General features: G+C 39.7%; 1 protein-coding gene across 1 annotated transcript in view; it reads right to left on the bottom strand.

Annotated features, from left to right (window-relative positions):
* Positions 1–10,558, bottom strand: part of SLC16A10 (solute carrier family 16 (aromatic amino acid transporter), member 10) — a gene marked incomplete at its 5' end in the record, with an annotated part of 147,066 nt that overhangs the window by 50,456 nt on the left and 86,052 nt on the right. Inside the window, one exon of the mRNA XM_011935096.1 lies at positions 1,660–1,804. Within this exon, the coding sequence (XP_011790486.1) occupies positions 1,660–1,804 (145 nt within the window). The remainder of the gene's footprint in view (positions 1–1,659; positions 1,805–10,558) is intronic.

Genomic DNA, 10,558 nt, shown 5'->3' with positions numbered 1-10,558 from the left:
TTTTTTTTTTTTTTTTTTTTGAGACGGAGTCTCGCTCTGCCGCCCAGGCTGGAGTCTAAATTAGATGGAAGAAAATACGAAAGAATGAGGCTCACTTTAGAGTTGAGGAAGGGATGTGTGTTGGGGGGTGGGGAGCGGCAATGAGTAAAACCAAGGATTCTGTTGATTAAATATTTAAAAATAAAAAGTCAAATGTAAATTTGACTTATTTTTCCTTAATGACCACATTAATGCTTTTCAACGAAAGCAGCATGAAGACAGCTAGGGACAGGAAAGAGGCAGGAAATGAAGATAAACCACTAAAAGTAGAGACAAAGGATAGAAATGATCTTAAGAGGTTTTCTTCTTAAGCAGCTCCTGTTAGCCAGAGCTACATATTAAATCAGTGTTTCTCTAACTGAGGATTATTCTACCAACGCAAGGGACTTACAAGGAGAACCAGAGCTGCAGGGAGAGGTGTTCCATGCAGTTATGTGCCCATCTGCTCCTTATGGTTAGTCCCTCTTCAGTGCACTGCATCTTTTCTTCTAATACAGGAGTCCCCAATCTTTTTGGCACCAGAGACCAGTTTCAGGAAGAATTTTTCCATGGATGGGGCCAGGGGAGGGTGGTTAGGGATGATTCAAGTGCATTACATTTATTGTGCACTTTATTTCTACTATTATTACATTGTAATATATAATGCAATAATGATACAACTCATCATAATGTAGAATCAGTGGGAGCCCTGGGCTTGTTTTCCTGAAACTAGACGGTAACATCTGGGTGTTACGGAAGAAAGTGACAGATCATCAGGCATTTAGATTCTCATAAGGGGAGTGCAACCTAGATCCCTCATATAGACAGTTCACAATAGGGTTTGCACTCCTAGGAGAATTTAATGCTGCCACTGATCTGACAGGAGGTGGAGCTCAGGTGGTAATGCAAGTAATACGAAGCAGCTATAAATACAGAGGAAACTTTGCTTGCTCACCCACAGCTCACCTCCTGCTGTGCATCCCAGTTCCTAACAGGCCATGGACCCATAACAGTCTGTGGCACAGGGGCTGGGGATCCCTATTCTAATAGATACAGGAGAAGTACACTGACATTAAGTTTTATTTTAAGGTACATTGGACCACTTCATTTTGCCATGATATTTTAAAATTTTAGCATGTTCTTTTTTTAAAGAACAGACAGGAATTCTCTATCTGGGTTGGAATAAATGGCAAGGTTTTGGTCTCATTAATAAAAATATTTCATATCAAACCTATGAACAGCTACTATAAAACACCACATATTGTAACCCGTAGGCCTCAGACTGAACCGACCTTAAACTAAGGCCGCTATTTTAGATAACTTATTGTTATAACTTGAGTGCCATTGGGATTTTTATGTGAATAGAAGAAAAAGATAAGGAGAAACATTTTTCCATGCACCAGGAAACACACATATCCTGATTGATGTCTAAGTCTTAGGCATTACAAGAAAAAAAAGCATTCAAATTCTCAAGCTCTGATTTGCTGCTATGGATAACAGTTTGTTTTATAAGTCATACTGCTTAAAGTTTTAAGAAATGAAAAGGAGGAGCTTTGCTTGTAAATAACAGAGTTTCTTAAATTAAAACTTGAAGGTATTTAACAGTTTTTAAAAAGCAACATGAAAAAACCAAGTCCTTACCTTACAAAAGAACTGGACATGAGCCCAACAAATCCAACAGCAGCACCCATGACAGCTGTTTTCCGACAACCAAATAGGTCTGTGAAGACGCTGACTATTGGGCAGCAAAAGAAAATCATCCCCATGGAGAGAGAACCTACCCATGCTGTAAAAGAGAGGAAACGGTGGGAGGAATTATGACATGGTAAGTTATACTTGTACTTATTCCATTGATATAATACACATGTAGGAAAATTTTATTTTTAGTTTTTTTTTTTAGTATAGCGCCTAAGCTTAGTTCTTTTGCCATGGAAATTGACTCATACACTAGTAGAATATTTGCTGACCTGGGTAATAGTTACTGGGTATTTATTTTATAATTATTTATAAAACCATACATATGTTTAATCTTCTTTTCTGAAGATATGTTATATTTCACAATAAAAAAATTGAGAATCAGAAGTCAGATTCCATAAAAACCAAAAAATGAAAACCAACAAGAAAAAAAGAAATATTAAATACAAATAATCATAATTATGTGCCAAAGAAATGAGTGATCTGACTTTGCCGAGGAAATCAGGTCTGCAAGTCCTCCTAAAAAAGTAAAATAAACTAATGGAACCTAAGTGAAAATGAGCTGTGGAAAAAACAGGCATGAGTCATATTCCCAGCTCTACAACTACAACATATCCTTGGTCAAGTTACTTCGCCTCTGAATGAGTTTTCTTATCTTGAAAATGGATCAAACAAATACCTTTCTAGAATTATTAAAGATTAGAGAAAGTGCACATAAACCTCAGTATCTGGCACATAAGCACTTAATAATTTAGAGTTTTAACAATGATGATGACAACAAATTGTCTGTCTTGGTAGATGACCCTGAAGCTTTGTGAAGCTCTGGAAGTCTCCCAGTATATTACTCTATTTTCTTAGCAAAGGAAGTTAAGCCCTATGCAAATGATTGTCATTTCTAGTAATGAATTTCATATTAAGTCCAAATGAAACTTTATCATACTAATAATTTAATTTTTTGCCTTTTTTTTTTTTTTTTTTTTTGAGAAATGATCTCGCTCCATTGCCCAGGCTGGAGTACAGTGGTGCGATCTCAGCTCACTGTGATCTCGACAGCCCAGGCTCAAGCAAATTTCCCACCTCAACCTTCCAAGTAGCTGGAACCACAGGTGTGTAGCACCATGCCTGGCTAATTTTTGTATTTTTTGTAGAAATGAGGTTTTGCCAGGTTGCCCAGGCTGGTCTTGAACTCCTGGGCTTAAGCGATCACCCACCTTGAGCCCAGAAATTTTTTGCCTTCTTACATTTTAAATTATTATGAAAATTACATGTATTTTAGTCAGTCGTATTTCTTTTTTGTGTGTTTCTTTTGTAGAGACAGGGTCTCACTTTGTTACTCAAGCTGGTCTTAAACTCCTGGCTTCCAGCAATCCTCCCACCTCGGCCTCTAAAGTGCTGGGTTGCAGGCGTGAGCCATGGCCCAGTCAGTCAGCCATATTTCTATTATCTGTCTTCCCTCACCAGAAAGAAGACTAATCTTAAAACACAATGAAGAGACTGTATAAACACTGTCATCTTGACTTAGATGGTGGTGATAGGGATTCAAAAGTAGACGGTAGGAAGGAGCTGATTGGCCAAATATATTAGCACAATCCAACCAAGACGTTTAGAACCTTACAGTATGGGGAGCTTGAGACAGGATAAATTTTCTTTTTTTAATGAGACAGGGTCTCACTGTGTCACCGAGGCTGGAGTGTGGTGATGCAATCTTGGCTCACTGCAACCTCTGTCTTCTGGGCTCAAGCCATCCTCCCACCTAAGCCTCCTCAGTAGCTGGGACTACAGGTGTGTGCTACCACACCAGTTAATTTTTGTATCTTTTGTAGAGACAAGGTTTCACCATGTTGCCCAGGCTGGTCTCAAACTCCTGGGCTTAAGCAATTGGCCCACTTTGGCCTCCCAAATTGCTGGCATTACTGGCATGAGCCACCATACCCAGCCTAGTAAGAATTTTTTAGTCTACTATCTTATACAAAATTTTACTAATCTCTAATAATTTAATTTCATTCAAAAAAGTTCAGACATCTGTGGTGTTTAAGAAACAATCTAGGCTGGGTGCAGTGGCTCACATCTGTAATCCTAGCACTTTGGGAGGCTGAGAGGTAGGCTGATCACCTGAGGTCAGGAGTTCCAGACGAGCCTGGCCAACATGGTGAAACCCTGTCTGTACTAAAATACAAAAATTAGCCAGGCGTGGTGGCAGGTGCCTGTAGTCCCAGCTACTCAGGAGGCTGAGATGGGAGAATCACCTGAACCCGGGAGATGGTGGTTGCAGTGAGCCGACATGGTGCGACTTCACACTGCAGCCTGGGCAGCTGAGACAGAAAGGGAGGGAGGGAGGGAGGGAAGGAAGGAAGGAAGGAAGGAAGGAAGGAAGGAAGGAAGGAAGGAAGGAGGAAAGAAAAGAAGAAAGAAAAGAAAGAATCTAATATAAATACTAGGCAGGCCAGAAGAGAACATCCTAACGTCTACTTTTATTTTTTATTTAATTTTTTTTATAGCAAACATTGCCTGACAACTAACATCTACTTTTAGATAAAAGCACTTTTATAATTAAGTAAGGGGCCAACACTAAATATTAGACCACATCAAGAAACCCAAGAGCATATCCTTATATTGCATATACTGCTCATATGAGTGAAGATTTTTTCAAGAAAAAATACCTTGGCCGAGCACGGTGGCTCAAGCCTGTAATTCCAGCACTTTGGGAGGTCAAGGCAGGCAGATCACCTGAGGTCAGGATCAAGACCAGCCTGGCCAACATGGAGAAACCTCGTCTCTACTAAAAATACAAAAATTAGCCTGCCTTGTTGGCTCATGCTTGTAATCCCAGCTATTCAGGAGGCTGAGGCACAAGAATCGCTTGAACCTGGGAGGTGGAGGCTACAGTGAGTCAAGGTCATCCTACTGTACTCCAACCTGGGGGACAGAGTGAGATTCTGTCTCAAAAAAACAAAACAAAACAAAAAAACCTTGCATAAGTTTTTGTGAATTACTGTGGATTTCAATCTACTGTTATACCAAATATTAAAAATTACAGACTTATGTGTTTACTGAATAAGCACTAAAGGATATAATCAAATACAGTTTCTTGTCTTGACTGTCTTCTTAAAATTTATTTAGTGGGGAAAAATTTTCCCTTGCCACTAGACCACTTCAGCAGGCCCATTTGATTATTTTGGTCAATGTTAAATAAAGGAAGGCTTATGGTCACTTTAGGTAACAAACCAATCTTCACTAGGTAATCAAATGTTTTCCCCAGCCCCAGGGAACCTGGGAAGGGATTGAATCAGCTGCTTCTCTTCTCTTCCACAACTTTCGCCGTCACTAGCTGTGGGATCTTTCCAAGGTAGGCATAGGAGACAGGGAGGCTGGGGAAGGAAGGCAAAAAGATGCCAACATGGGCCTTCCTGCCAAAACACCTGTCTGCTGATGTTTGAAGCGAACTCTTTTTTCTCAGATGCACTTTCATGGGTTATTCAGAGTCTCACCTCTGGTCATAGCTCCACTGACTTGGATAATTCATTCTTCTCCTGGCTTTTTGGCTGTCATTCAAAAGACTCACCATTGGAACCTCACTGGTCTTTCAGGCATCTATTTGGACAGGAGTCCAGCTCCACGCTATCCCTCTCCTCCACTAGACCCACCTCTAATCTGCAGGAAATACATTTCCTTTGCCCTGACACAGGCTGGAGTGTAGGCAAATTCAACACAGCCACCATTATAGTATAGTTCTTTCTGTGGGAACAGTAAGCCAGCCACAGTTCTCTCCTTGTTGGGTATCTCAGAGAGTCAGACCCTGGTCCTCTGTTTCCCACAACTGGGGGTATCCTTTAAATCTCTTAAGTCGTCCCTCTCAAGCCCCTCTCACTCGATACCAAGTGAGAGAACAAGGAGAGATACCAAGTAGGAGAACAAGTGAGAGTAACCTCCACTTACACCATGGTGGAGGGGACACAGCACCGTTTTCTCAGGAGTCCTCATAAAATGCTATTCCTGACCCATAGTATCCTTCTTAATGGGTTTTAGAGCCTTTAACTGGTTTGAAAACCTACTTTAAAAAGCCACATAAAATATCTCACTTTTGAAATTCACACTATTGTACTGCAGTGCCTACACTGAAATTCTAATAGATTTTGCTACAATAATAATTGGCAATAGATGAAGTTAGGTCTGTCTTCTGATCAAATTCAAGAATAAATTAATTATCGGATTAGTTATTACCTGCTATTGCACACTCACAACATTTCTAGTTTTTGTCAAGTTGTAACATGGTATCTAAATAATCCAAGGTCTTATGACCTATGATATATATGCCACAAAAATAAAATAGACTGTTGTTCTCTTTCACCCCTTCCAAGTCTGACAATTACCACTATTATAATAATAAAGCAGTACAGCTAGCTGTTGTACTGATAATATATTTATTGCACTCAGAAGATTATTTCATTTAATCTCCAGAATTCTGTAAGGTAGTACTTCTATTAAGTTCGTTTAACAATTGGGAAACTGAAGTACATAGTTACTGTAATATATCCAGCATGGTAAAATTTTTATCTTAAAAATGCAAACAGCCGGCTGTGGTGGTTCATGCCTGTAATCCCAGCACTTTGGGAGCCCAAGGCCGGTGGATCACCTGAGGTCAGGAGTTCAAACCAGCCTGGCTAACAGGGCGAAACCCCGTCTCTACTAAAAGTACAAAAATTAGCTGGGTGTGGTGGCAGGTGCCTGTAATCCCAGCTATTCGGGAGGCTGAGTAACGAGAATCGCTTGAATCTGGGAGGCGAAGGTTGCAGTGAGCTAAGATTGCACCACTGCACTCCAGCCTGGGCAACAGAGTAAGACTCCGTCTCAGGAAAAAAAAAAAAAAAGCATCAAACTAGACCAGGAACAGTGGCTCATATGTATAATCCCAGCACTTTGGGAGGGTGAGGTAGGAGGATTACTTGAAGCCAGGAATTCAAGCCCAGCATAGGCAACAAAGCAAGAACCCATCTCTACAAAAAAAAATACTTTAAAAACTAGTTGGGCATGGTAGCAAACAACAGTAGTCCCAGCTACTTGGGAGGCTGGGACTCCTGGGAGGCAGGGAGGCAGGGAGGCAGGGAGGCAGGAGGCTCCCTGGAGCCCAGGAGTTTGAGGCTGCAGTTAGGTATGATGGTGCCACTGCACTCCAGCCTGGGCAACAGAGCAAGACCTTCTCTCTCAATAAATAAATAAATAAATAAATAAATAGCAACCGAGCCCTAGTCCCTCTATGTTCTTCTACAAAACACCCAGAGAGGACTTCCGAATTGTGCCCCCAAGGATCCCTCCTTGAAAGTTGACAGTCGATTTGCAGACCAAAGCATGCCCCCACAGAACTATCCACAGGGTCATCTCAGAACTCATGCCCACTAGGAGGGCATGTTGAAAGTACGCCCACTTGGCCACTTTTACAACCTACTTCTGCCCAAGAAGGTGCCAGCTCGGATACCTGCCCAGGAGCAGAGGGATCCTTGCCCTTGCTCATTTCCTCCCCTACCTTATAAAAATGCCCACTTTTTGCTCCAAAGGTGAAGTGGCACACTTAGGCAGGAGGCTTTGTCCCTCTTCCTCTAAGCTAGTTTTGAAATAAATACACTTCTTTGTATCAGAACTTGCTCTTGTTAATTGGACTCTACATGCAGTGACCAACTAACCTGCTTTTCAGTTACACTATTAAAATGTTAGTGTTCTTTAATGTTCTAGGTTCTATCCTAGGCTGTTGGGAATATAAAAACCAATAAGAGATTTCTCTACCTTCCAAAAATTTTCAGTCTAGTAACATATGCAAAAGTGGTCTGATCAGAACACCAGACAGAATGTCCTGTGTCTTAAGAGACATAGATGCCAAAAATGTAGAAGATGTGCTTGTATAACTCTTACTTTAATATGTGTGTATGTTTGACATCAGAGAGACACATCCAAGAAGACATGTTAAGAAATCTTTTTACAGAAAAATACTAGGAAGCTTTTCAATTTCCCTGTCTAGATCCTATTTGTTTGCTACTCCATTCTGAGAAAAAATCCCAAGGCTCTAAATGTATGACAAAAGCAGGATGCAAATCACTCAAAGTGGTTAGGTTTGATATTTAAGAAGATTCTCCTGCATGCCAAATAAAGCAAAAGTGTTGTAATTATGCAGATGTAAATGACCGCAAGGGCAAAGTGTTTACAAATGAAAATACCCAAAGGGAAGATTTACTGTAGTTAAAGGTTGATAAATAGTTTTTTGCCCTTTGGTAGTTCCAACCTGCATTTCCACTCCATCTTGGCCTCTTTCAAGATATCCATGCGCTGTAATAATCAATATTGGTCTAATAGCCTTAAATTATATAAAATAATCATATGCAAAACTGAGATTAAAATGCAATATGTTAATATGATTGAGCAGAGTCCCAGTAACTCCTGGAGCATGAAACTATCTGGCAGCTACACAAAAATTCAGGAATAGGTAGACTGTACTCTTGCTTTGACCATTTTATTGCCATCCTAAAGGTTATTTGGTAGTTATATTGCACTTAGGAGTGGCTTTAAAAATATTTGCTAATCGGCTGGGCACAGTGGTTCACACCTGTAATCCCAGCACTTTGGGAGGCCGAGGTGGGCAGATCACGAGTTCGGAAGATGGAGATCATCCTCGCTAACACAGTGAAACCCCGTCTCTACTAAACCCCGTCTCTACTAAAAATACAAATCTATCTATATATATATTAGCTGGGCGTGGTGGCGGGCACCTGTAGTCCCAGCTAATCGGGAGGCTGAGGCAAGAAAATGGCATGAACCCAGGAGGCAGAGCTTGCAGTGAGCCCAGATCGCACCACTGCACTCCAGCCTGGGTGACAGAGTGAGACTCCATCTAAAAAAAAAAAGAAGTTGCTAATCAACTTCTGTTTACGGCATTGGAATAAAGTGGTCATTGCAAACCCTACTACAGATAACTATTATTAAATCTGAGCTAAACAAAACTAAATATACTGGAAAATATCTTAAAAACTGATAGAAATTGGGGGAGAGTTTGAAAAGCTACAGTTGCAAGAAGAATTACAAAGTTGTGGGCTTTCTAGAGGGCCAATAAAATGTGCAGATGCTCAGTAGACTGAACAGAAGCCAGAATAAAGAAAGGCAGCATCTGAAAGTTATAAGAACTAAGCAGAGGTATCAGCTGCCTTACACCAAAGTGAGACAGGATTTGCAATGTGAGCAAGCTATCTGCTAGGAACAAAAATTCAATAATCCTTGGATTAACACAGTAGAATCAGAGTTATTTCAAAATATTATCTACATGTTCAAGTTTCAACCAAAATTATGAGGCATGCAAACAAACAGGCAATCAAAAAAACAGACTGTGAATGGGCTCAGCTGTTGTATTTAGCAAACAAAGATTTCAAAGTTTCTATTAAAAATATGTTAGATGAATTAGAAAATAATATTTTTCAAAGAATTTAAGATAAGAAGTGATCTTACTTAGTGAAGAGATGGGGAATCTCAACAACAAAATGTAAACAACAAAAAAAGAGAAAATTCTAGAGATGAAAAGTATGTATCTAAAGATTGGGTAATTTCTATTTTCAAAGTTCCCAGACCTTTCTTATCTTTCATCTCCAATCTGCTAAGTGAACCTATTGAACGTATTTTCCAGTCATACTTTTGAAGTATATTGGTATCTTTCCTCTGTAATAACTCAATATTGGTCTAATAGCCTAAATTATATAAAATAATAATATGCAAAACTGATATTAAAATGCAAAATATTATTTACCAAAGTCCCAATAATTCCTGGGGCATGAAGCTGTCTGGAAACTATACAAAAATTCAGGAGTGGATAGACTGTACTCTTGCCTTGACCATTTTATTGCCATCCTAAAGTTTATTCGGTAGTTATATTTTACTTGAGAGTGGCTTTTAAAATATTTGTTAATCAACCTATGTTTATGGCATTGGAATAAAGTGGTCATGCAAACCCTACTACAGATAACTACTGAATGCATTTTTCAGTCACACTTTTGAAGGATGAAGTACTGGAGATAGGAAATACCCAATCTAAAGACAGCTGGCCTTTTCTCACATTGCAAATCCTGTCTCACTGTAAGACAATAATATTAAACAAAATTAACTTAGTCTTAGAGACCTATGGATCTCTAGGAAAAAAATGTGAGTCTTTCTGAAGAAATAATGGGGCTGGGCACAGTGGCTCATACTTATATATTTTGGGAGGCCAAGGCAGGAGGATCACTTGAGCCCAGATATTCAAGACCAGCCTGAGCAAAATAGTGAGACCTCATCTTTACAGGAAAAAAAAAAAGCTAGGTGTGATAGCATGCACCACCTGTGGTCCCAACTACTCTGGAAGCCAAGGGGAGGCTCACTTGAGCCTGGGAGGTTGAGGCTTCAGTGAGCTACGATTGTGCCGCTGCACTCCAGCCTGGATGACAGAGGAAGACACTGTAAAAAGCAAACAAATAAAAAGAAATAACAGCCCAAAATAAAAATTGCAAATTGTGTGAAAAACTTTAACTTGTAGATCCAAGAAGTTCAAAGACCACCCCCAGCAGGATAAACACTAAGAAAACGATTCCTAAGCTCATCAGAGTCAAACTGCTGAATGCCAAAAAGAAAATTCTGAAAGCAGAGAAAAATAATATATTATATCTAGAGAGAACAATTATATCATTAACAGGTGGCCTCTTGTAAATAATAAGGGACAGAAGACATTGGAACTTTCATATTGATAGTGCTGAAAGTGGGGGAAAATAACCAAGAATTCTATATGCAGCCTTTTGAAGTAGCCTTCAAAAATGAAGGCAAAATAAAGATTTTTTAAATG

The sequence above is a fragment of the Colobus angolensis genome, unplaced genomic scaffold, assembly GCF_000951035.1.
Source record: "Colobus angolensis palliatus isolate OR3802 unplaced genomic scaffold, Cang.pa_1.0 Scaffold14, whole genome shotgun sequence".
Classification (NCBI taxonomy): Eukaryota; Metazoa; Chordata; class Mammalia; order Primates; family Cercopithecidae; genus Colobus; species Colobus angolensis.
The sequence above is the reverse complement of the archived record's forward strand: the minus strand, read 5'-3'. Positions and strand labels throughout refer to the sequence as shown.